Consider the following 27,861-nt stretch of genomic DNA (forward strand, 5'->3'; position numbering starts at 1 on the left):
AATCCACTGAGCAAGGCTAGGGATCGATCCTGGGTCCTCAAGGATCCTAGTCAGATTTGCTTCTGCTGCATCATGACAGTAACTCCACAATGAAAGATCAGAAAGAGAAAGCAGAGACACCATCCCATTTACCATTGCATCAAAAAGAATAAAATACCTAGGAATAAACTTACCAAAAGAGATAAAAGACCTGTACTCTGAAAACTGTAAGATGCTGATGAAAGAAATCAAAAATGGAAATATATACCATGCTCTTGGATTGGAAGACTCAATATTGTCAAAATGACTATACTACCCAAGGTGATCTACAGATTCACTGCAATCCCTATCAAACTACCAAGAGCATTCTTTACAGAACTAAAACAAAATATTTTAAAATTTGTGTGGAAACACAAAAGACCCTTAACAGCCAAAACAATATTGAAAAAGAAAATGGAAATGGAGGAATCAGGCTGCCTATCTTCAGACAATATAACAAAGCTACAATTATCAAAACAACATGATATGGCACAAAAACAGAAATATAGATCAATAGGAAAGGATAAAAAGCCCAGAAATAAACCCAAGAACCTATGGTCAACTAATCTATGACAAAGGAGGCAAGAACATACAGTCTTCAATAAGTGGTGCTGGGAAAACTGGACAGCTACATGTAAAAGAATGAAATTAGAACATTCCCCAACACCATACACAAAAATAAACTCAAAATGGATTAAAGACCTAAATAGAAGGCCAAATATTATAAAACTCCTAGAGGAAAACATAGGCAGAATGCTCTTTGATGTAAATCACAGCAACATTGTGTTTGATCCACCTCATAGAATAATGACAGAAAAAACAAAAATAAACCCACAGAACCTAATTAAACTCAAAAGCTTTTGCACAGCAAAGGAAACCATTAAACAAAAAGGCAACCCACAGAATAGGAGAAAATCTTTGCAAAGGATGCAACAAAAGCCTAATCTCCAAAATCTCATACAACTCAACAAAAAAACCAACAACCCAATTGAAAAATGGTCAGAAGAACTAAATAGACATTTCTTTAAAGAAGACATAAGAATGGGAAACAGGCACATGAAAAAAATGCTCAACATCACTAATTATTAGAAAAATGCAAGTTAAAACTATAATGAGGTACCACCTCACACTGGTCAGAATGGCCATCATTAAAAGTCTACAAATAACAAATGTAGGAGGATGAGGAGAAAAGGGAACACTCCTACACTGTTGGTGGGAATGTAAATTGGTACAACCACTATGGAAAACAGTATGGTGGTACCTCAGAAAACTAAATATAGAATTACCATACAATCTAGAAATCCCACTCCTGGGCATATATCCAGACAAAATATTCATTCAAAAAGATACATGTATCCCTATGTTCATGGCAGCACTATTTCCAAGAGCCAAGACATAGGAACAACCAAAATGTCTGCTGACAGATGAATGGCTTAAGAAGTTGTGGTACAGGAGTTACCATTGGTGCAGCAGAAATGAATCTGACTAGTATCCATGAGGATGCGGGTTCAATCCCAGACCTTGCTCAGTGGGTTAAGGATTTGGTTTTGCCGTGAGCCATGGTGTAGTTCACAGACATGGCTTGGATTCTGCATTGCTGTGGCTGTAACATAGGGCAGCAGCTGCAGCTCCAATTCATCTCCTGCCCTGGGAACTTCCATATGCTACAGGTGCACCCCTAAAAAGCAAAGAAATTTAAAAATTATAAAAAAGAAGTTGTGATAACATATATATGGTGGAATACTACTTACCCATGAAAAAAACAAAATAATGTCTTTGCAGCAACATGGATGGAACTAGAGATTCTCATACTAAGTGAGGTAAGTCAGAAGAGAAAGACAAATACCATATGATATTATTTATATGTGGAATGTAAAATATGGCACAGATGATCCCATCTACAAAACAGAAGCAGATCACAGACATGGAGAACAGACTTGTGGTTGCCAGGGGAGAGAGGGAGGAAGGGGGTTGGATGGGGAGTTTGGGGTTGATGGATACAACTGTAATATTTGGAATGGATGGACAATGGGCTCCTAATGTACTGCAAAGGGAACTGTGTGTGATTGGGTCAATTTGCTATACAATAGAAATTGAAGAAATATTGTAAATCTACCATATTTTAATTAAAAAAATTGAAGTGTGTGTTTCTCCCTTCAGTAATCTACTTCTCCAGTTTTCTTGAGGAAGTTCAAAATAGAAGCTATAAACACACTGAGATTCTTTATCTAGAAATTATCAGAGTTCCCGTCGTAGTGCAGTGGAAATGAATCCAACTAGGAACCATGAGGTTGTGGGTTTGATCCCTGGCCTCACTAAGTAGGTTAAGGATCGGACCTTGCTGTGAGCTGTGGTGTAGGTCACAGATGCAGCTCAGATCTGGCATTGCTGTGGCTGTGGCATAGGCTGGCAGCTACAGCTCTGATTTGACCCCTAGCCTGGGACCCTCCATATACCAAGAGTGAGGCCCTAAAAAGACAAAAGACAAAAAAAAAAAAGAAAAAAGAAAGAAAGAAATTATCTATTATGGGGAAATTAGGATAGACCCAGATTTTTGTTGGTTTGAAATGTAAACAATTTGGGGACCCTTTTTAAGAAAAAGAATATGAAATTATGAATACAAAATTAGGTACAGGGTCTTAGAAATTTGAAATACAAAATTGAATATAAGGCTGTACAAGTACTATAGAAAACTCTCTACTTTCAGTAACTTCAGGTAAATCCACCTCTGATAGCAGTTTTAACATCAGAAGCATCATTTATTAGTTTCATTTTTAATGCTTACAGCCTGAGAAAAAATAATTTGTGCTGAAAAATGGGCAACATGGTACTCACAGTACAGGTAGGCTGCTTTGTATAATATTATGAAAGCAGAACTCTTATCATTCAAGTAATTTTATATGTATAAAGAGCCTAAGATATCCTACAGCAAGTGTCTTTTATAATGGTAAGAATTCTTGTATGAAATGAATAAGCTTATTTTCAAAAATTAGATTCTTGTGACATGCTTTGTTTCGAACAGTAACTATAACTACTTTTATGTTTTCTCATTTAGTCACTGTGAGACAGAACTTTGTAGGAACTTACCAGATCTCAGATATACCATAATTCTTAAGTAGAAGACATTAGCCTTGATCATAAAATGATTCTTCTTGTTAAAGGAAACAGTTTTATCACCTAACATTCTTTTCTTCACAACACTCTTGGAAATTAAAATTAGCATACATCAAAAGAGGTCTATGATAATAAACCTAGCATCTGTTATTATAGCTAACCTGTAATTTCTGCCTAATCCTATATATTTAATGACATACAAACTTTAAATGTTTCATAAATCAAAATAACTGCTCGACTTGACAGCAGCCACTGTCTCTACTTCGTTATTTTTTTATTCACTCTTCAGCTTGCTTCAGTCTGGTTTCCACTCCCACAACTTCCACTTAACTACTCTCTTCAAGGTCAAATATGACCTCTGTTACTAAATCCAGCTGATATTTTTCAATTAGAGACAAATATACTCAAAACTCACTTATATACACCATGTAGCCCAGATTCTTCGTGTGGCAAATATGGGCCTCAAGACCCAACTCCACCTTATCTGTCCAGCCTCAACTCCTTCCCTTCTCTCTCCTTGATCTCTGGACTCCATTTATACCATGCTGTTTACAGCTCCCCTGGAGGCTCTCTAAGTCTTCCTGAAGGGCCATTTCCTCCCTCGTCAGTGAATAACTTGACTTATCCTCCGGGACTTGCCTTAAATGCTCCTCCTGGGAAGCAAGCCTTCCTTGACTTCCCAAGGTGGGGTTAACTGCCTCTTCCTTGTGCTCTCTGTGCTGCCCCATCTCATTGCATTAAAAATGCCTTCTTAGGTGTTTGATAACCCTCCAGACTGTAATATCCTTAGGGGCATGGTGGTAAACCCAACGCTTAGTACATAGCATGTATTCTACAAGTAGTTGTAGTAAAACTGAGGGGCCAATAAAATTTTTTAAAGCAAACAATCTGTAAAATAAATAACACACATCCACACACACAAACCATCCAGATGATTTTTACATAGATATAAGCTGAGTTTTATTTTTCAGTCATAAGATTCAATTATAACAATCAAATGTACTTAAGAATTTCAAATAAAAAGCAATACTAGTTAATCAGCACATAATCACCTAATTAAATCAAATCACCAAATTAAACACTGGTATCTTTGTGTGGCAGTGAAATCAAGAATTTAATTCATTCTACTGCCCATTAATGGTTTGACTATTAGGTTGTTTATATTTCACAGAATTTACTGATTTAACAAGCTACTTGAAGAGCATACAGTCACTGGCTTTATAATGATTTTATAATTTAGGAGCAGTCTATTAATCAGTTTCAAATATGTGACTAAGAACTCTCTCATATGAACATTATTTCCACAAATTGGAAGCTAGTCAGACCTAATGCATTACCACTTATAAATAATAGAAATACACATTCACTTTCATTTGCGAAGGACTTTTGAGTTTGGATGTATCTTAAACATTCCATGTGTTTTACAATTTCATTGTTGCCCAGTGAAACAGTGAATCAAAAGAATAAGACATAAATCCTCACTCTTACAAATCTGCACTTTAAGAAATTTAGTTGGAGGAGTTCCTTTTGTGGCTTATCGGTAATGAATCCTAATGAGGATACAGATTCAATTCCTGGCCTTACTCAGTGAGTTAAGGATCTGGCATTGCCATGAGCTGTGGTGTAGGTTGCAGACATGGCTTGGATCCCAAGTTAGTGTGGCTATGGCATAGGCTGACAAATGTAGCTTCGATTTGACCCCTAGCCCAGGAACTTCCATATGCCATGGATGAGGCCCTAAAAAAAAAGAAAGAAATTTAGTTGGAAAGACTAAAACATACACAAATTAATTCCACAGTATTGCCCAGATCCAATAAGAAAGCCATTTCACCTTAGAAATCTATACATAGAACTTCCATATGACCCCACAATCCCACTCTTGGGCATATATCCAGACAAAACTCTACTTAAAAGAGACACATGCACCTCCATGTTCATTGCAGCACTATTCACAATAGCCAGGATATGGAAACAACCCAAATATCCATCAACAGATGATTGGATTCAGAAGATGTGGTATATATACACAATGGAATACTACTCAGCCATAAAAAAGAATGACATCATGCCATTTGCAGCAACATGGATGGAACTAGAGAATCTCATACTGAGTGAAATGAGTCAGAAAAAGACAAATACCATATGATATCACTTATAACTGGAATCTAATATCCAGCACAAATGAACATCTCCACAGAAAAGAAAATCATGGACTTGGAAAATAGACTTGTGGCTGCCTGATGGGAGAGGGAGGGAATGGGAGGGATAGGGAGCTTTGGGTTATCAGACACAACTTAGAATAGATTTACAAGGAGATCCGGCTGAGTAGCATTGAGAACTATGTCTAGATACTCATATTGCAACAGAACAAAGGGTGGGGGAAAAAATGTATACATGTAAGGATAACTTGATCCCCTTGCTGTACAGTGGGAAAAAATAAAGAAAGAAAAAAAAAAAAGAAAGCCATCTCTTTGGGTTTTTCAACATTCTAAAGAAAATGGTAGCAAAACAGAAAGCTAAGAGTCACCAAAAAAAAGCTGATAAGCATTTGTTAAAGCCAATCACTCCTGACCAGAGGGTGATGATATTTGTGGATATGTTATGAGTTTCTTCAACTAAACCAGAGCTTCCAAAAGAAAAACTATTCATTCAACAATTAATCCAACACATTTTTGTTGAGAACTTATTCCATACCAAGCACTAACACAGAGGCAAACTGGCAGAAGACAGCCCCTACCATGTGGAGCTTAGACTCAAAAGTAATGAATGTTTGACAGTAGCTTATTACTGGGGGGTGGGGGTGTTCCGAATCTCTTAACTCTTACCCCAATAATATGCCTTTAAATTTTCACTCTGTTATTATAAACCACTTCTCAGACCTGGATAGCTATCTTACAAGTATATAGTATGTGTCTCAAAAAAGACCTTTGATTCTTTCAGAAAGGACTAAGCATTATCTGTCTCCCCTTACAAATTAGGATGGGCCAAAGCTGGGTGTTCCTCCTTGTCCGCCAACACCTAGCCCAGGACCTAGAACACAGCAGATACTCAAAAAGGAATAAAGGGCTTAATATTATACAGGATAAAAATCCAGAAAATAGGATTCTAGACCCAGCTATGCTATTATTAAATGTGTGTTGTCTGTGCATCTATGTGAGTCTCTATATCTATGTGTCTGTCTGTTTTTAGGTAAATTTCTTCAGATAAATTTCTGCATAACAGAGGAGTGGTAATAAACCTATGTAGTTCCAAAGCATAATCGTAAAAAGAACATGAATGGCCAAGGAGGTCAAAGAATTAAAGATATAATGGTGGTTTAATGAACTTTGATAAATATTAGAATATGAGAATAAGAAGAACCTGAAAAAGGATCCTCAAGCTGAAAGATAGAACACAGGAATCAGTTCCTTTTACACAAGCCTGATATATTGTATTTCATTTAAACTAATTCTTAACATGTTCAATTCTAGTTTCAAGGCTATTTATAGGAAAAGGAGTAAGAATAAAAAGGAACAGGGTACCCTTATTTTCTGTAACCTGGTTGTTACCTATCCCACATGTAAATGCAATGATTTTGCTTTAAGAAATCTGGCTTTCCTCAGCAGCTGGTAGAAAAATAAATGAGGGGGGCTAAAAGATGAAAGGAAAGACACACAGCAGATGGTATGGGGAAGATGAGGAGGGTAGTAATAATTAGGCATACCAATAAGAGCAAGTATGCAGCAAGATTAGCAGAACCTTTCAAGGAAAATCCAAAAGGAAGTCTACAATTAGCAAATGTTCAAAGGTTCTTCACTCTGTAGTGGAAGTTCAAAACCCTATCTTCATTACCAACCAACAGATCATCCTTGCAGACTAAAGTATAATTTGATGTACATATGCCATGTTCTCCATTGAAATTTAGATGTCTGAATTTGGTGAACTGGTAGGGTGGATCTGCTGGAAGGTGACTTGTACCAGGAAATTGAAGAGAATCCTACAGAAAACCCAAGCTTGATTCATTAACAAGGACATAGTTGTTAGGGAGGAAAAGAAGAGGGTGGTAGCATGCCCTGTGGATAGTATTGCCACTCAGATTTGTCCCTATGGCCAAAGCTTCAACCATAAGCAATGAGATCCTGCTGTGTAGCACAGGAAACTATATCTAATCACTTGTGATTGAAAATGATGGAGGAAAATATGAAAAAAGAATGTGTGTGTATATATATATATATATATATATATATAAAACTGGGTCACTTTGCTGCACATAGAAATTGACAGACCATTGCAAACCAACTATAAAAAAATTTTAAAATATATAGATTCCTCAGGAAAGGCATGGATCAGGCGATAGGCTGAAGGAAATGTTTCTGCTATTGATTATGCAAATATTGATGTCCAATGCAATGCCACTGTGGTGTTTCTGTGGTGAAATATAGCTTGAGGGGGGACAAAAGACATTTTCCTCATCTTTGCATTGGTCTAGGCCAGTTCCTCATCTTTTTGCATTTGTCTGGAGCCTCCAGAACACAGTTCACTTTGAAATCTCAAGGGCTTCAGCCCAACTTTAGGAGGTACAGTCCCCTAGAGACTATGCCCCTAAGAGAATTATGCCATTTTATAGGCTCAGCACCACCCGGCTATGAGCAGAAGTGAGAAGAATGCATTCATGAGCCATGTAAGACCCCCTCGAGCCTCCTTGCCTAGAAGGAGAGAATTTGAAATGAAAGTCCTATAGCAATAAAGATACAAAGGACAGAAAAGACATTATTATTTTCAATGTGAGCCAGTTGTGGCCTGAATTAACTTCAGTAACAAAGAAACTAGGAGGCCAGACCTGCCCTGTAGCAAAGAGATCTAGACTAATCCTTCTCTCTTGAAACATTGAATTTCCCTGGGCCTCCATTTCTTCATTTTTCTTTAATAAACATATTTGTAGAACCAGCTAGAGCCACTTTGCTGAGTGTTGAGGATGTCAAGATTAATATGACCTGGCCCTTCGAGATTTTGATTCAGAAGGGGCAGACACACAGATATGGGGAAATCACAAACAGAAGGTCAATGTAATAAAAAGGGAAACACATGTGGTGCTGTTGCAGCATACACAGGTATTTAGCCCAATCTTTATGTGTCATAAAATGGAAGGGATCATTTTCCCATCAAAGTCAGATTTTTGTTATTGTTGTTGTTAAGTCATACAATGTCTCTAAGCGTTCATTTTTTCTTTAACTGAAAAATGAGAATACACCTCCAGATGTTATAAAAAATTGAGGTAATGTATTTTTAAAAATGCTTAGCACATTTTCTGGAACTTAGCATACATATAAAATTTGGCAGTTAGTGTTATTTTACATCTATATGCAGTCCTCCTCAAGATCTTTCTGATCCATCAGCTTTTTCAAAAAAATAAGATATCTGAAAAAATTCTGTGTATGGTATTATCTTAATTGGGGGTTTAAAAAAAAAACAAAAACAGATTTTCAATCAACTTAACTGGAGCATGATTATTATCCAGAAAATTATGGTAGTCCAATTCAGTAATGACCAGAACCTAAAGTTAGAGATTGTTCATAGAGAAAATCAAAGATAAGCTTTACAAAATATTACATAATATGAAGGAATGTTTAAAGTATAAATGTTCAGAAAGAATTAAAATATACAAAATCTTATACTTTTCTATAATGTACATGTTTCAAAATAATGATACTGTCTACATTTGCCTATATACTTAGAATAAATATGTGGGAAAGAGAGAGTGCTTGGGCATATAAAAAAATCTGGAACAAAATACAACCAAATGTTAACAGTGGTTGTCTCTTAGAGTGACAATATTTAATTCATTTTCACTATGGTTGATTTTTTTTTTTTTTAATCTTTTTGTCTTTTCTTGGGCCGCTCCCACAGCATATGGAGGTTCCCAGGCTTGGGGTCTAATTGGAGCTGTAGCCACCGGCCTACACCAGAACCACAGCAACACGGGATCCAAGCCACATCTGCAACCTACACCACAGCTCACAGCAACGCCAGATCTTTAACCACTGAGCAAGGCCAGGGATCGAACCCACAACCTCATGGTTCCTACTCAGATTCGTTAGCCACTGCACCACAACAGGAATTCCACTATGGATGATTTTAATTTACATCTCTATATTTTTCTAGTTTTGTAAAATGTCTGCACTGAGCAAATATTACTTTTAAAATAATAAAAATACAAATGGTATTGTCAAAAAGAGTCATTAGAAGAAGGAAGACACAGAATGTTTAGAAACAATAAATTCATTTTTAAATGCTAGCAAACTACTGAAAATAAGCTTCTAATAAAGACTGTCATTTTAAAACTTAGTCATATTCCTTTAATATACTTCCACAGAAGAAAAATAAGTACTATTTTGTCTAAAATATAGCTGATTGACGCTTTTTCTTTCTTTTTTTTTTTTTTTTTTTGGTCTCTTGTCTTTTTAGGGCCGCACCCATGGCTTATGGAGGTTCCCAGGCTAGAGGTCTAATCAGAGCCACAGCTGCTGGCCTACACCACAGCCACAGCAACGCCAGATCCAAGCCACGTCTGTGACCTACACCACAGCTCACAGCAACGCTGGATCCTTAACCCACTGAGCAAGGCCAGGGATAGAACCCACAACCTCATAGTTCCTAGTCAGATTCATTTCTGCTGTGCCATGACGGGGACTCCCATGCATTACTTTTAAATTGCTAGTTATTAGTTAACTCCAGCCCAGAATTTCTGAAAGCGTTTGAAAGAAGATTAAGTGATAGAACTCAGTTTGTGTACACAGAACAACCTCATTTCCTTCACTGATTAGAAAATTCCTTGGAGAGAAGAGAAAATACCTCCTTAATATAGCAAAACTTATATCCAAACTAAATCTTCACAATACACAAAGAAGGTAGAAAATAACCAGTTATTCATAGATTTTGCCAGGTAATTTAAACAAACTATCTGGAGATTCAACACTAAGAGTAGACTTTAATTTTATGGATCTGAATGTGATCAATTGAACCTTGAGACATTTTGCATCATATTTGTTATTTAACAACTTTTCTCTAAGCCAAATATTCAATAAACAGATGAGGATGACAACAAAGATGACACCATGTAGTTACTTTACTGTCCACTCCACAAACATCAGATGAGTATCTACCAAGTGCAAGGCTATCCTCATTTCCTCAGCCATACAAAGATAAGACTACCAATTTCAGTTCCCAGATGGGTGGAAGCTGGGCATGGGCTAGGGACAGTGTCTTGGGACCAAGGATTGCCAAGCATAATGTTAAGTAGAAATAATACAAAAGGTAATCTCTAGTAGAAACAACAAAATCAAAGTCAGACTGACCAAGTGAATTGGCAGTCCAAAGCAGGGTATAGGCTGAGAGGAGGACTCCTAGTAGGAGGTAGCAGGAAGAAATCAAAACAGAGGATTCCTAGGATGATAGGTGGACAAATTTCCTGAGGCAGAGTACATTCTACATAAAGCTTCATAGAACATGTTCTGCAATGTGGCCTAGAAGGGAGGTGGACAAACATAGTCCCTGCCTTGAAGAAGATCATAGCCTGGCAGAAGAGAGAGATAAGATTCATTTCATTCTGCATACTTACTTGTCAGCTCCACCCATAGCTCCCTAAGCCTTGAAACATGCCTCAGTCAAATTCTCCATTTGTTTTGTATGAATGGATGATGAAAATGAAGATTGAGTCAGAGAGACAAAGGAGGCTGTAGATAAAGAAATAGGGCAGGGAAGTGGAATGCCCCAAAGACAAGGACTCAAGTTAAGAGACCACGTTCTAGTCCTTGGCTCTACCACTGACAAGGGTTAACTGGAACAAGTCATCTAAACTGTAAGTTTCACAAGGGAATTGGAGCAGATAGCTGCTAAGATCCCTTTTTTTCTTTTTCCTTTCCTCCATAAAGTGAATTCATATTTCTTAAATCAGATTGGAAAGTCCTTTCTGATCCTGCCATTCTTCCAACTGTATTGAACAAATTCAAGTGTTTTATAACTCTTGGCCTTTTTAAAAATTAACTGCAATTGAAGCATCTGTTTGAACAGAGTTATTAAAAAAAAAAAAAAAAACACTTAAATCTAAGCAATATCCTTGCTATATCTCCCTTGTGGATACGTAAACTTTTAACCTCTTACCTTGAATAGAGTTTCCACATTTGCCCTATTTAATCAACGGTAAAAGTCAGATATGTCACTCCTTATATTTTTTCCATTAGCAGCATACTGTAAATTCCAAGTAGAAAGGGTTTTTTTTTTCCTTTCCACATTCTACAGTGAGAAAGAAGTTAATGCTAGTTTATCAAATAATTTATGCCTTAAAATTCCTCCAAGAGCAGAGAGAAAATAATAATATCCATTCCATTTTAGGCTTTGGTCTCAGCAATTCCATTGGTATAGGATGGGACATACTAAGGAAAAAAATCCTAAATCATTTTTAGTAATGCTATTACACATTTTTTAAATTCTACAGTCAACATATACAATGTCTTTGATTTTGTTTGAACTTCTCCCTAAAAAATTAATTTAAATATTTTCAAAGAGATTTTAAAACCTGTTTCATTATCTATAATTAGTATCAAGATACAAGATTAAGTATTCACAAAAGGACAGAGGAGGAGGATTTTTTATTTTATTAAACATCCACAAAGTGAAGGAAAAAATAATTCAAGTAAGGTAAAACAAAATTGGAAAGTAGAACACAGAAAATTTGAAAAGTCAACAAAATATTATGGAAAGATTCCAAACTGGCAAAAGTGGGAGTGTGATGATCCATTTCATTAAATTGCATATTAAAATAAAATTACTAATTTTCAAGGGATATTACTTCTAATTTCATGCTCCACAATGCAATCATCCTAAACCCCATCGGCCTTGATTACCTAAATGAAGTTTCCGGAAAAGCTAATTTTGAAAAAAATAGAGGAACTTGTTGCAGAAAACCAGAGAAAGCTTCACATCTCTGTCTGCATCTGAAGTTGCTCTGTAAGATCTGATAACTTATTAGAAAGCATTTTTTTTTTTTGCAAGGCAGTAGATTTACATCATACACTTTATCTCTCCAAGGAAATTCTAATTACTGGTTCCAATCATTTTTGATTTATTTGCTTTTTTATTCATCCAAGGTATTCTCTGCTCTATGATGAAATCAAGCCTTCAATAAAATTCCAAAAATTTCAGAACAATTTACAAGCTCCAGATGACAGTTTTCTCATGTCCATTTGGCATTCAGGAGGGGAGTTTGACCGAATATATTCTGAAGAAGAATACATCTGGCACTCACTAAAACAAAGAACTCACCAATGACATACTTCAGGCAAATTAATATCACATAAATGCAAATTTACCAATATTCTTTGAGGCCAAATCTGCAATCCAACTAACCTCCATGTATTTCAATGAGTCCTTTTCTAAAGCACAGGCCACCCGTCACATGGGTTAATGTTTGGGGGTGTTTTAGCAATCAATTTAATAAATACACATTACTTTCTGCATAGAGGTTTATAATGGGGTGTGTGTGTGTGTGTGTGTGTGTGTGCACACGTGTGCCCATGCACAGTACAAAAGGCAGCATGTGCTAAAAGGCCACTTAAATTCATCTTTTCCTGGCCTGATGCTGACTCCAATTCAATGACAAAAGATAAGATAAAAAAATCAAAGAATTTTGGAGTTTCCATTGTGGCTCAGCATAAACGAATCTGACTAGCATCCATGAGGATGCAGGTACAATACCTGGCCTTGCTCAATGGGTTAAGAATCCACTGTTGCCTTGAGCTGTGGTATAGGTCTCAGACAGATGCCACATCAGATCCCACATGGCTGTGGCTACGGCGTAGGCCAGCAGCTACAGCTCCAATTCGATCTCTAGCCTGGGAACCTCCATATGCTGCGAGTACAGCCCTAAAAAGACAAAAAAAAAAAAAAAAGAAAAAAGAAAAAAAAAATCTAAAAAGATAAATTAGAAGCTATTTCTTCCAAGGACTTGTCTTAATAATGGGAAGTATATCAGAAATCATATATGTATTCACAAGAGTATTTTCTTGGATAATAATGGTAAACTTAGCTATTCAAAAATATAGAATTTTTAAGCATCAGTATGTAAGCAGTCCAAGAAAATAAATAATTTAACCAACAGTATTCTTGCAAGTCTATGTTGAAGGGGTTATTGGTTCTCAGTGATCAAATTTTATCATGTCAATAAGAAATCTAGTATTGGGGTTCCCGTCGTGGCTCAGTGGCTAACGAATCCGACTAGGAATCATGGGCTTGCGGGTTCGATCCCTGGCCTTGCTTAGTGGGTTAAGGATCCAGCATTGCCATGAGCTATGGTGTAGGTTGCAGACGCGGCTAGGATCCTGCGTTGCTGTGGCTGTGGTATGGGCTGGCAGCTACAGCTCCCATTCAACCCCTAGCCTGGGAACCTCCATATGCCGTAGGAGTGGCCCAAGAAAATGGCAAAAAAAAAGAAATCTAATATTTAAAAAGTAAACTTTTTCTATGAAAGGAAAAGTCTTACACAGAAAACCTGGCCCCAGCATTGGCTTTTCTATCAACAGTTTCAATAAGGACATATACTTCCACAGACCAACTGGACCCAAATACTGCCTGGCTTGGCTACATGGCTAGAAATTGAAGGCTGATTCTGCAATTCATGTCTCAGTCTCTAGAATACCAGGGACACCCAAGGCTGGGTATAGTTGACCCACACTTTAACCAGCCACTCTTAGAACAGAGCCACATTGATAAGACATCTTTGATTCAGATGCATACTCAAAAGCAGATGGAAATTTAAAAGCCCAATGAGTGGTCATCTACGAATCTCTTCTGAAATTATGATTTTTCTCCACCAAGCAGATCTTAAAATCTATAAAATTACATAACAGTTTAGCAAGGTGATTATCTGATTTAAGTCACTGTGATCAATAATAACAACAGCAGCAATAACTCTGTGTAAAGAACTGTACTAAGGGCTTTATATGCATTTAAATAGTCATTAATACTGTATGAGATAGGAATGATCATTATCCCCATTTCACTTGTGAAGAAACTGAGGCATAAAAAGGTTAGGTAACTTTCCCAAGTTCATATAGTCAGTGAGTGGCACAGCAGGACTTGAACCCTCATTGGGGGTTATCTTAGGGTATGTCTATCATTTCTGACCCAATCATTGTATCTATAGATGTGATGTTGCTTGGCAGAGCCTGGGCTACATGCTCACCCAAAATGTCAGAGGAAAAAGAAATTCCATACAAATCATATGGACTGGAAGTGTTCAAGACCAAATCATGGTGTCTGGATTTGAGGATAGTAAGAATAAAAAAGCAAACGATATAGCAGTCCCCAATAATCCATGGTTTTGCTTCCCACAGTTTCCATTGCTCAGGGTCAGCCATGGTCTGAAAATATTATATAGAAAATTCCAGAACAGAACAACTCATAAGTTTTAAATTGCTGGACCATTCTGAGTATCGTGATGAAATTTTGAGCCGTCCTGCTCCATCCCATCAGGGATCCCCAATCATTGACATCATCTGCCTATATCAAATCATAGACATCATATGGTTTAACAATCCAGGATCATCAGAAGCAGAGATCCTCCTTTGACTTAGTGTTAGAAGGTCAATAGTAACCTAATGCTAAGTTACAGTGCCTTTCATCATTCACCTCACTTCATCTCATCATTTGGGCTTTTTATCAGCTTACATCATCACAAGAAGAAGAGTGAGTATAGTACAATAAGGTATTTTGAGAGAGAGAACACTCAACTTTTATTACAGTATATTGTTATAATTGTTCTATTTTATTATTAATTATTGTTCACCTCTTACAGTGCCTAATTTATAAATTAAACTTTATCGTAGGTATAGGAAAAAACATAATGGGGATTATCTTGTGACACAGGGGTTAAGGATCCAGCATTGTCATTGCAGCAGCATGGGTTGCTGCTGTGGAAGGGGTTCGATCCTGGTCCAGGAACTTCTGCATGCCATAGGCATGGCCAAAAACAAACAAACAAACAACAACAACAAAGAACCTGTAAATACAGGGTTCAGGACTATCCACAGTTTCATCATCTGCTGGGGGCTTTAAAACATACACCCCATGGGTTAGAGGGGACTACCGTATAAACAAAATAAAAGCTCAGAGTGGATGCCCCAGGTCCTAGCTTGCCTTGTAGCTCACACAGGCAAACCTAAATCTGGAAGTCTTCACAGCCCATGTAAAATAGACTGTCTTCCAGTCAGAGGAACCTGGAGTCGTGGGCCCAGTACTCTTTGTATCCTCAGACTCATTAGCACACAGAAACTTAAACCACTAGAGAAGACAATGATTCTGCCACATCACCAGCCTCAATAGCCAAATTCTGGACTTTGATATTTTTGAACTGGCACTGGGCCATTTCTCCTTATTTTATGGACTTAGGAGTTTCTCCTTTGTGTACACTTGGGGGCATTCTATGGGTAAGACTGGTCAAGGCCTACCACTATAAGGGAATAGATGATGAACAAGCAAAAGCAATGTGAAAAATACAGGTAAGAACAATGTGTTAACAACAGGTAAGTACAATAAAATAGCTACAAATAAATGTTACCTAGGTCAGTGTTGGTGCAGAACTGACTCAAAGAAGTTAAGCAACTGCCATGGTTACCCAGCTAGAGTATGGCAAAAATCCAGGCAAGAACTCCTGGGTCCTGTCCTATTTTCTTTCTACCATCCCTTTTGTCTATACCTTTAAGTTTGTCTGGGACTGAGGGCTCTCCCAGGACACAGAATTTTCTGTGAAAAACTGGAAAAGTCCTGGGCAAGCTGGGGTGAGTTGATCACCCTACTATTACTTCCTACGTAATTTTTCCGTCTTTACTGCCTTCTTTCTGAACTCGTTTTTTTCACAGATTTCACTTCCCAGTTGCCTACACACAAGTGAATATCTTTTTTTTTTTTTGCTTTTTAGGGCTGTACCCCCAGCATATGGAAGTTCCCAGGCTAGGGTCAAATCAGAGCTGATTGCAGCAATACTGGATCCAAGCCACGCTTGTGACCTGCACCACAGCTCACAGCAATGCGGGATCCTTAACCCACTGAGTGAGGCCAAGGATCGAACCCACATCCTCATGGATCCTAGTCAGGATCTTTAACAACTAAGCCAGGAAGGGAACTCCCAATAAATATCTTAATTGAGTTTTAACCGCAAGACTTATGGCTCTATGACTCAATTAATTAAAGACATTTGTGGCTCCTCGAGACTTCTAATTAATTTCGGGGATTTTTTTTAAAAAAGGGAAATAGTAAAAAAAATAAAAATCATAATCTTAATTTTTCTTTGTGATACATGTAGTATAATAGTTGGCAAACTGAGGAATAGAGGGATCCCTTATAAAAATTGGTCACTGGTTATTTTTCAAATCACATGGAGAGAAGCCAGGATTGCCTTCCTGAGGCAGGGACTATTCAAGGGAGAATTCAAGTCTTAAATCTTTGAAAAGCACACACAAACACACACAGAAAGGTAAAATGATGGAGAGGGACCCAGAAACTGATCCAGATAGAACACTTATTTGTTCAATAACAGAAAGCCGCAATCTCTCCCAACAGATTTTCCCAAGAAACAGCCAAGGCCTACCACTCTGGAGAGCAGGACACAGGTAGAACACATCACAAGGTCCAGATTCCCAGAGTAGGAAGCAGTGAGACATTTTCTGCTCCAAGTTACTGAACACCTGACTCAACTGGTTTGAGCCATAAGGAAATATATTACCGTAAAAACTGGACTGCAGAGGCAGACAGACAGAGTTCACATTTGGCTGATTTGGAAGCTCAACAATCACGGCCACATTTTGAGTTTTATGGTCCCTAAGCACTCTTGCTTTTATGGGCCCTTCCTCCATTAAAAAAAGAAATTATGTTGTACAACTGCAGTGGTATAAGGACAAATGTAATCCAGTCAGGGTGATATTTATTTTTTCCTTCTGACTTTAAAAATTAAAACATTGTGGAGAACCCCTAAAAGTAACATGAGTTCTAGGGTCAGTCAGTCCTCTGAATAATCCATCCATCAAGATTCAGATTCTCTCCATGCAGCTCGCCATGCATGGCATGGGTCTCCTTTATGCTCAGGCTGGCTTACCTCTGCACTGTAATATGACTGCCAATGACAATTGAAGCCAAGGACGCCACTGTTCTCTCCACTGTGAACTTGGGAAGATTTTCCCCTAGGAAAGAAATCCTTCCTTGCAGTTCTTATTGGTTGACGTGGAACAATGGGCTCCCCTAAAACAACAGCCAGAAAATGTGATTGCTGATTTCATTACCTTAGACTAGTCGGAAGATACTCTACTGTAAGGAATACCTAAATAACCCTGGGTTATGCTAGGATGGAGGAATGGTCTACTACAGCTTCTCACACTATATGTTCTAATATCTAAGAAAAATCATTCACATGTATTTGATATTTGCCATGAGTTTCTCATTCAACCCCCAAAATCTTAAGACGAAGACTGTGTTTTCCTCCCCATTTCACAGAAGCAGGAACAAGATTTGCCCAAGCTAAGATTTTGTACATAGTACATTAAAAGGATAAAAGATAAAGCAAAAAATTAATGTTAGACTTAATCAAAATTAAAAATGTTTGCTATTGGGAGTTCCCATGATGGTTCAGCGGTAACAAACCCAATTAGTATCCATGAGGACGTGGGTTCAATCCTGGCCTTGCTCAGTGGGTTAAGGATCCAGCATTGCCGTGAGCTGTGGTGTAGGTTGCAGACGTGACTTGGATCTGTGTTGCTGTGGCTGTGGTGTAGGCTGGTGGCCACAGCTCTGATTCGACCCCTAGCCTGGGCACCTCCATATGCCATGGGTGTGGCCCTAAAAAGTAAAATAAATAAATAAATATTTTAAAATGTTTGCTATCAAAAGACAGCATTAAGAAAATAAAAAGGCAAAGCAAAGACTGGGTGAAAATATTAAAAATATATGTATGACAAAGAACTTGCTGGAAGACTGTATTAAAAAATTTTTTACAGCTAATAAGGCAAAAACAAAAATAAATGGATTAAATATTTGAATAGGCTCTTCAAAAAAGAAGACATAGTGACAGATAATAAATACATAAAAATGTGCAATATCATTAGATATCAGAGAAATATAAAATAAAACCACAATGAGATGCTGCTTACACACGTCATAATGGCTAACATTATGAATTAATGACAGCATCAAATAGAATTTCACATATTACTGGTAGGAATGTAAAATGATACAGTCGCTTTGGAAAACATTTTGGCACTTTCTTATAAAGTTAAACACACACCCACCATATGACCCAGAGGTTCCATTCCTAAAAGTATTTACCTAAAAGAAAGGAAAACATAGGTCCACACAAAAATTTCTACATGAATGTCAATGACAGCTTTTTTTGTAAACAATCCAAATATCCATCAACAGGTGAACAGATAAACAAATCAGGGTATACCTACACAATGGAATACTACTCAGCAATAAAAAGAAATGACTTTCTCTTACACTGAACAACAAAAACAAATCTCAAAACCATGCTGAGTGAAGGAATCCAGACACACAAAAAAAGTACATACTTTCAGATACCATTTAGATGAATTTCTGCTGAGAAATGGCTGCAGGGGTGTGAGGGTATAAGCAAGGAGATGGATTAGGAGGTTGTTATAATCCATGTGGAAGATGGTAGTGGCTCAGACCAGCATGGTCACAAAAGAAGTGATGAGAAGTGGTCCAATTCTGGATATAGTTTGAAGATAGAGCCAACAGAGTTTTCTAAAGAATCGAATGGAGGGTGTGTGGAGGGAAAAGAGAGAGAGAGAAATCAAGAATGACTCTGAGATCTTGGATCTGAGTAAACAGAAAGATGAATTGCAATTCACTGAGATGATGAAGCAGGTGGGCAGAGCAGGTTGGGAGAGAGGGTGAGAATCAGCAGAACTGCTCAGTTTGAAATGTCCATAAAGATAAAGATAACAAGTCAGTAGATGGATATACAGGAAGAGTTCCAGGCTAGAGAAAGAAATTTGAGAATTTTAACCCATTTTTTTTTCCTAGGGAAAGGGCTGATGATACAATTCTTCATAGAAAGAATTCAAAAAGAAGTAGAAGGAAATGTCCAGACAGATCTTTTTACTACACAAAAGCAAAGATACAATATTTTAAAGTTTGGAGGTTATTAATGACTGGCATTTGAATTTGGGTACCAAATTTCTTCAATATTAGCAAAACCCCACCCACTAAGTAAGGTTCAGGGTTGTGAAGCTCCTTTGATCTTGTCCAATATTGTGTGGCCTGCAACCAAACTGGCAAGGTCTGGGCAACCCACTGCATACCCCAAAGGAGAGAAGCTTCCACCTGACAGCCTCCATCTTGTACACTATAAGGTCTTTCTCCCTAAGGTCAGTGGGGAAGGGCAAGGAGCCCTTCCCACCCTCTGCCTCCATTGAGGTCAGAGTTGATACCTTTGGTTTGCATATTATGTCATTCATGAAAGTGTATCTGCTTCAGAAGGCATAACTGCCCTGGAGGCAAACTATTAATTTGACTTTAGAGTTGGAGCTTTCAGAGATAACCACAATCTGTGTGGTATGATTTGAAGAAGCCAGAAAAAATATTTTCTTTTCCTCTTTCCAGATTCCTGAAATTCCACCATTAGTAATGAAAGGTGAGAGTGAAATGTCCAACTTTCAATGACCAGTGTTGGGGCTCCCACAGTGAACCAGTGGAGGGAAGAGAAGTAGTAGATGAGAAAAGAGGCTCCTAAAAAAGAGGTATTTGAGAGACCCAAAACAACCCAACTTCACAATTTTCTAAGTCTGACTTCTACTTGACCCATTCCCAACACCCGACACATAGTAAGTCACAATATTTGTTGAATGAATGAATGATCTTTTTTCTACCTCTGAGAAGCAGACCCTCCTCTACTCCCCGCCCCCCAAACCCAAAGAAGTATCTTAAAGAAAAACCGAAAGAATCAGTTCTATGAATGGGGTTAATTTACTCTTAGGATCACTTAGTGGGGGGGTGGGAGCGATTTCTCAGGACCCTCACAGGGCACGAGAAATCGCCCAGGAGGCTAGAGGATCACAAAGGCTGATTCAAACCCCGGACATCACATGCCAAACGTGCCACCTTCCGCCTGAAGTTCTAGCTTGTCTGAGAACTAAGGGTGAGGGGCCAGCAGGTGAGCGCGGGCGGGTGGAGGGCCCTCGGACGAGGGGGCGCGGACCCTGCTGCGCGGCACGCTCTCAGCGGGGTTTGCAGCGCTCAGCTCAGCCCTTGCGCCTCCCTCAACTCTCTCCTTCTCCCTCCCCTTTTCCTCCCTTTCTCTTCCTCCTCCTCCCCTTTCCCTCCCTTTCTCCTCCTCCTGCCTCCGCGGCCGCTGCCAGACCTCGCCAGTTCAGACCCACGGGGCTGCCCTCCCCTGCTCTCTCCCCTCGCTGCCCGGGCCCGGAGCGCAGCACGGCCGCGCAGGTAGGAGCCCCTAATGGGGGTCACGCCGGCGCGCTAAGCGCCCGCCGGGCTGCGCGCCGAGGAGTAAGTGGGGTGACCTGAGGGGTGCAGTGGACCTGAGAACTGCTCCCCCGTTGTGCAGGATCTCTCAGGCAAAGAGGGAGGTGGAGGTGTGCGGTCTCGGAATGCGATGTGTCAACATGTGCGAATACCGGGTGACATCTGTTTGGATGGGCATGTGTGTGCGTGCAGACAATCAGACGACAGGGCTTTGCCCATAAACAGGTTTTGAAAGTTTTAGGGGGCCAATGTGTAAGGTTTAAGCCGCACCTGGATTCCACCGGAGCTGCTTAGAAGCTGGAGCTCTGAGCAGCTCCCCAGGGATGGCCGCCAGTTAACATACTGTTAAGAAGGGGACCTCGCCTCCCTGGGGCCACCCTGGAACTGGTACTTAGGGCCACGGTGTGGTCCCCCAGTTCCGGCCCTAGGCAGACCCAATCCTGAAGGTAGCGTTTTAGGGACAGAGGGATTGATAAGGTACAAGGGAATGAGGCGCTTTGGGCTGCTCTTCTACAAAACTGAGGGCTCTTAAACAAAGCTGTGCACAGAGAACGCGTGGAAATGCCACTTAGAGAGTAGAGCTGAGGAATGTAAGAACGAGCTCTGAAAGGCAGGTATTCTACTAAGGGAGGAGATTGCTCCCGAGATTTGTTTCAGTCTTTTGTTTAAAAAAAAAAAGTTTGAGGCCAAGGTAATTCATATTGGTTCACAGGTATCTCTGCTGAGCTGAGCTAGGAATTTCACTAGCCTCACTAGCTGAGGTGAGCATACAAGGAAAGACTTAACGTTCAAAGGAATATGAGATTTGCTGCTCCACCTTCGCCCTCGCAAAAAAATGCACCTTCTCCTTTGAAATGAATTACCATGTATTCTTTCTCTCTCACCCCCTTTCTGGAGCCTGTTTTGTAGGTGCAGAATCAAAGGAACAGTATAAAATGCTGTACATCCTTTATATATATTCACCGCAGCCGACAGAGTAAAGTGAATGTAATTCTGCAACCCTTTCACAGTCTTTGGTGCCGCCTTTGGCCAAGGAAAGCTTGAGGTGGGGGAGGGGATATGAGAAAGTAGTTTGGAAGTTGGGTATGATGGAGCCTCCGCCTCCTCCGCCTTCTCTACCTTGCTTGCTACTTTACAGCTAAAGTATATTTCCCCGGCAGCAGATACTAAGCATCGGTTTGTCCCGTGTTTTCTTTGAGATTCACGATGTTGAAAGTCCTTTTCCTAACTATGCTGACTCTGGCGTTGGTCAAGTCACAGGACACCGAAGAAACCATCACATACACGGTAAGGGGTGATGGAATTTGAGATAAGTGCGGTTCAGCGAATTCTGTGGCACAAGGAAGACTGTCCATTCCTGCCAGTCTATGTGGGCTCTTCTCCGTGGAGGGTAATAAATTAAACAAACGTTAGGAAAGTTCATGTTTAAAATTCGTTGTAAATTGCTGGTCCCTCCAAAAGTTCATTTAGATCGCCATTTGGGATAGGAACCAAAATGTAAGGATTTATGCAAGGCTAAAAAGGTAAACCCCTTTAAAACAAAAGCCAAAGTAACCTACAAGCTCTCTACACATTCAGCAAAGTGATGAATGTAATTGGAAAAGCTTGAATCCCATGTATATGCAGATGAAACCAAAACATGAGGAGGAGGGCTCAAGTCAAATAAGAATGTTAAACATCACAAAAGCCCAGCTCCTCATTTGTGCATGTGACTATGTTCTCATGTAAATGGGTTTTCCTGACTTTATAAAGGCTATTCATTTATGATATAACTGATAAGACATATACAACTGTCCAAAGAGACTTTATGTGTTACCAGGATGCAGTATTTGATAAAATGGGTTTAAAATGCATTGTGTGAAATTTGGCTTTGAATAATCTAATTAGCATATCCAATATTTCCAAGTAACCTTTGATTCATTAGTTAATTGAATAGATATAACCAATGTTTAATAAAGTTGAAAACAGCATCTGACCCCTCCCACTGCCAGGAGAGGATATGGTGATAACAGAGGGCAGTGCTGACCTCACTTCTGTGAGTTTGTTTGCACCTCTGTTTTGTGTTTTCTAGTCCTTAATCAGTGTTGTGAGGCAAATGGCATTTGTCCTGGATCAGAATATGAGAAACATATTTTTCTACTTGCTCCCAATTTAAAATTAAGTAATCTTACTCAAAAGAATGTGAACAATTTTTGAAAATAAAACTCTTAAAAGTGAGCTAATGTCAATTACTGATAATAAACATTATCTCACTTTTTTGGTACCATATAACCCCTAGAATGTTAATATTCATCTGGCAAATGTTCTTTGTTGTTCAGATCAACTATAAATCAAATGGAGTTTAGTATAAATATTTTGTCAACTTAATGGTAAATGTAGTTGCTTCCTCTGCTGAAGATAAATAAAGAAAAATGAATACATGTGTTGTTTATCTTCATATGAAATTGTTTCATTATTCAGGCTAAACTTAGTACCTTCTTAGGGAGCTAAAATTAAATTAGCTACCCACTTTTATATCCATCTAATAAAAGATTTTATTGCTTTTACAACTGCTTATCTTATACTCCCTTCCCTTTGCTAATCACCTAAATCATACCCATCTTTAACAGAGAAAGTTCCCTGTGGATTAAACACTATACTTTTAAAACCACTAACTAGGCTTCACTATAATAGATTTCCCAGATATGACATCCTTTTTGTGCTAAAATTAGACCTATTCTCTTTTGAATTGTGTATGCCTATTAGTTCATGGTTAAAAAGATAAGATGTAACTTTTTTTTGTGGAAATAGTACCTCCTTTCATCATCACAGCAAAGTATGAGGTAAGTGGAATCCTTTTCCATCTGTGGACAGCAGAACTGAAAGATCAGAGAGGTATTTAACTTGTTTAAGATTACCCAGCCAATAAGTGGTGAAACTAAATTCAGTCTAGGCTTGTTTAATAGTAGGTCTATATTGAATGTACTGGAACTGAAGACCTAAACAAACTTCAAGTCTTCTCTATTCAGCATACAGATTTATTCAAGTGAACTCTCATTTTGCCTAGCTTGAGAGAGATTTTTTAGAAGGATGGGCTCATATCCACAAACAGCCTCATAGTCTCCTTTCATATTAAAGATAGGGTCAAGTATCTGCCATGTGAATAAGCAATATTCATCATCATCAAAAGAATTTTATTTATTTACTAAAAAAATAAAAAGCTCAATCTTACCCTCAGGGAATTTATCTTGGGAAAATACTGTTGAAAAGGACAAAGGTCATGTGCAAGGACAAATAGCACTATTATTACAGATCCTAATATGTATCTGTAATGTTCATACTGGCATATTAAAGGAGCTTCTTGAAGGAAGTGATGAGTTTGGATTATTCTAGAAAACCTAAGGAGGTACCTGAGTCAGATGAAGGGCATAATCAAAAGCTAGAAGTAAAAACAGGAGGTGACAAGGAGCTGCGTAGTAGAAGGTACCTAGAGATGGTAACACTGGGAGATGAGATGCCTACAGACCACTGTGAGCTCTTAGATCGAGGAGCAAGATAACCAAGAGAGCAAAGAAAGATTGTCATGGAGGCTTGTGCACAGCATGTATAGTTACGGAGACCCGCTAAGGAGACTTGCCTACTCGTGAGGCCAGGAAGGCTTACACCAATGTGGTAGATACAGAAATGGACACAAAGTCAGCAGAACTGGAAGGAAAATAATTGGAAAAGTTGGTGTTAAAGTTGTCATCCTGCATCCTGAGAAAGGCGTTGTGCCTTGGACAGTGTTGGGGAAACCAAGAAGAATTAGTTTGGGAGATAAAGTGAGTTTAGTTTTCACCCTGTTAGGTCTCAGAAATCAGTAAAATATCTAAACTCATCTCTCTGTCTCCATTCAGCTATTAACTCACCAAGCATCTATTGTGTGCCAAGCAATTCTTGGCTCTTATAAAAGAATTTAAGCTTATTTGTTTGTTTATTCCACTTTTGCTCAATCCTCCCTGAAGCCTCTTCCTCAAATCTGCATCTGATCAGATGTTTTCTTGAGCTTAAAAACTCTTCAGAGGCCTCATCATTAACACCAGCATTTCTCAAGAGGTGGCCCATAGGAGTTCCCGTTGTGGCTCAGTGGTTAACGAATCTGACCAGGAACCATGAGGTTGCGGGTTCAATCCCTGGCCTTGCTCAGTGGGTTAAGGATTCAACATTGCCATGAGCTGTGGTGTAGGTTGCAGACGCGGCTCAGATCCTGAGTTGCTGTGGCTCTGGCGTAGCCCAGCGGCCACAGCTCCAATTCGACCCCTAGCCCGGGAACTTCTGTTTGCCACGCGAGCGGCTCAAGAAATGGCAAAAAGACAAAAAAAAAAAAAGAGGTGGCCCATAGATGACATGTATCAGAAGCGCCTGAGATGCTTATTAGGAATTCAAATTCTAGGGCCCCCTACCAGACCTACAGAATCAGAACCTTTGCTTGGGCCCAGGAATCTGCATTTTAACAAGCACCAAAATAAGTTTTAAGCATAATAAAGCTTGAGATTCACTGACGCTCAAGGCAGAATTCAGTTCCTGCCTGCTCCAAAGATAGGCTTCCCAGGTTTGGCCCTGCCTGCCTCTCTAACCTCACTCCACCCACCCAGTACAACTCCTTCCTTCTTTAAGAGCTTTGGGCCTTTGCTCACATGCTCTCTCACCCTAGGCTTCCCACATTTCCCTGGGAAAAAATCCGGTAAGGCCCAATTTACTTGTAGGTTTGCCCAGAAAGCCTCCCTTTCCACCCTGTCATCCCTACCCACAGCCCTCGGTAGAGTCCATCACAGGCATACTTGTGTCATGACACCTGATATCTTGCTCCAACTTATCTATATGTCTCCTCTTCAGGCCTGTGAGCTGCTTGAGAAGAGAAACAAGGTCTTAATCATGTTTTCTTTCCCAGGGTCTATGATGGTGCCTAATGTGAAAAGAGATATGACAGTTCCTTTAGTTAGTGAACTAGAGAGGACCCATAGGAAGTGAAGAAAGGAGGCAGGCCAGGGTGTGAGAGAGAGCCTCCGGACCCAGCTGAAATGGAATGATAAGGAAAGCCAGGTACTGGAATACTCTAAGAGGATTTGGAGAAAGAGGAAAAGTCAAGGGCTGAAAAAAGAACTTGGTTGTTTTTTGGGGTTTTTTTTGTTTTGTTTTTTATTTTTTTGGTAAAATTTAAAATATGAAAGGGGCAAATAAAGGAAAAAAGCAGTTAGAGAGATTGCAGAATATTAGTATCAAGACAGAGAGCAAGGAATTCCAAGAAGATGGTTCTGGGCAACTGTACCCAACACAAATGAGACAGAAGAGTTGGGACTGCTGGTAATCGAGAAGAGATCCCTGAAGCAGTCCAATGCACAGAGGTGTTTTTTTAAGAAAGCCACAGAATGTTAAACTACCCATCTCATCATCTATCTAGAACTCTTGTATGAAGATTGTTGCCATAAGTATGAAGTTTTCAGAGTGACTTCTTAGAGAATGGATACTCAATTAACTCTCTCCTGGCCCCATCTTGATGTTTTCTTCACAGCAATGCACAGATGGATATGAGTGGGATCCTGTAAGACAGCAGTGCAAAGGTGAGCCACCTTCAAAGACTTCCCATCTGAACATAGCTTTCTGTCTCCATCTCATGTGTCCCTCAAATCCTGCTTGTATTTCACCCAAAGGGCATAAGCATATGTTTATATGTTCAGTTCCCCCTCTAAGAAGATCCCTGACTTATTTTATTACTGACCACAGATATTGATGAATGTGACATTGTCCCAGATGCTTGCAAAGGTGGAATGAAATGCGTCAACCACTATGGAGGATACCTCTGCCTTCCTAAAACAGCCCAGATTATTGTCAACAATGAACAACCTCAGCAAGAAACACCAGCAGCTGAAGGTGTGGGTGCAGCTGCAAATGCAGCTGCAGCCTCAGGTGCAGGCACTGGAGGAGTAGCAGCCAGTGGCATGGCAACCAGTGCAGTGGTGCCAGGGGGTGGTTTTGTCGCCAGTGCTGCTGCTGAAGTTCAGACTAGCCGGAATAACTTTGTCATCCGGCGGAACCCAGCTGACCCTCAGCGCATTCCCTCCAACCCTTCTCACCGGATCCAGTGTGCAACAGGCTATGAGCAGAGTGAGCACAACGTGTGCCAAGGTAAGCATGACTTACTATGCTAATGAGAATGTTCTTGCCCAAGTGCACCTCCTGGTGAGGATGATAACAGCTCACATTTATTGAAAGTGTCCCACTCAACAGACTTTGTGCTTAGTGCTTTGTCATGTTGTCATATTCAGTCATCACAATAACTTTAACAGGTAGTTGCTATCTGTATCGTCATCATTTTACAAATGAGGAAGCTATCTCGGAGAGGTCACTAGTGCTTTCCAACCTTAGCTGCACATGTGTAGAGTCGCTTGGGAGCCTTTAGAACCTCTCCATGTCCAAGCCACCCCCCAGCCCAATTAAATAACTGCCTCTGGGAGTGAGTTCCAGGCATCGGTATCTTTTAAGCTCCTCACATCATTCCACTATGCAGCCGAGTTTGAGAACCAGGGGTCACACAGGTGGTGAGCATAGAGCCTGACTTCAAACCTAGGCAGACGGGCCAGAGTCACAGCTGTTGAAAGGATCAGTCAGGTTATTCATTTGGAATTTGAAATTGTACTGTAAAGCTACACCATAAATATTCCCCTTTAAGTTATCAAGCTTTCTTTTCGCGGAACTTGCCACCGACTTGTTTTCCTCATAAAGGAATAAAGAAATTGGATTTCTGCTTCTCATTGCCTCTGAGGGAGTCTCCCCCACTCACATTTATATCTCTTTTTAAGTTCTCATTTGAGCACATTTCACTTGCATCTCTTGCACCATGGCACCCTCTGGGTTTTTCTGTTTATTTTCACAAAGAGTACACATGACTGTGTATTCTAGAAGCAGCTGTAGACTCATGGTAGCAAAGTGGTAAGAATCTTGGGCTTTGAAGATGTGTAGGATGTTAACTAACTGGACGTGCTAAGGGATTTTGTTCCTCTTTGCCTACTTAGCAAACCCTTTCAGATCTGCCTGGTATGGCCATAGGAAGTCCAGACCCCTTTTTCACTGCTTGGGGGTTGACTTAATATACCATAAGTGCCTGGTACACAGTGGCCAATGGAAAGGGCCCAGGAGTTCTTACCTTCTACCTGCATGAGTGAGGAAGTGAGCACCTTCTTCCCT

The 27,861-nt window shown here is 39.5% G+C and overlaps 2 protein-coding genes across 43 annotated transcripts in view; one reads left to right on the forward strand and one right to left on the reverse strand.

Moving 5' to 3' along the window:
• The window catches only part of CCDC85A (coiled-coil domain containing 85A), a 691,220-nt gene that overhangs the window by 428,056 nt on the left and 235,303 nt on the right, over positions 1–27,861 (reverse strand). For 3 of the 41 annotated variants that reach the window (XM_085019258.1, XM_085019224.1, XM_085019242.1), the window contains one exon: positions 17,258–17,400. The exons of the other annotated variants lie outside the window; for them this stretch is intronic. The gene's annotated coding sequence lies outside the window, so the exon portion shown is untranslated. The remainder of the gene's footprint in view (positions 1–17,257; positions 17,401–27,861) is intronic. 41 annotated transcript variants of the gene reach the window in all.
• Positions 20,501–27,861, forward strand: part of EFEMP1 (EGF containing fibulin extracellular matrix protein 1) — a 65,901-nt gene continuing 58,540 nt past the window's right edge. The window contains 4 exon segments of one of the 2 annotated variants that reach the window (NM_001244261.1): positions 20,501–20,619; positions 21,858–21,945; positions 26,189–26,237; positions 26,401–26,802. In NM_001244261.1, the coding sequence (NP_001231190.1) occupies positions 21,865–21,945; positions 26,189–26,237; positions 26,401–26,802 (532 nt within the window). In that variant the 5' untranslated portion in view covers positions 20,501–20,619; positions 21,858–21,864. 2 annotated transcript variants of the gene reach the window in all.

Source organism: Sus scrofa, chromosome 3 (assembly GCF_054392235.1).
Source record: "Sus scrofa isolate SSC_HxYL_T2T_F1_AM1 chromosome 3, Sscrofa_HxYL_maternal_Yorkshire_Landrace_v2.0, whole genome shotgun sequence".
Taxonomy (NCBI): Eukaryota; Metazoa; Chordata; class Mammalia; order Artiodactyla; family Suidae; genus Sus; species Sus scrofa.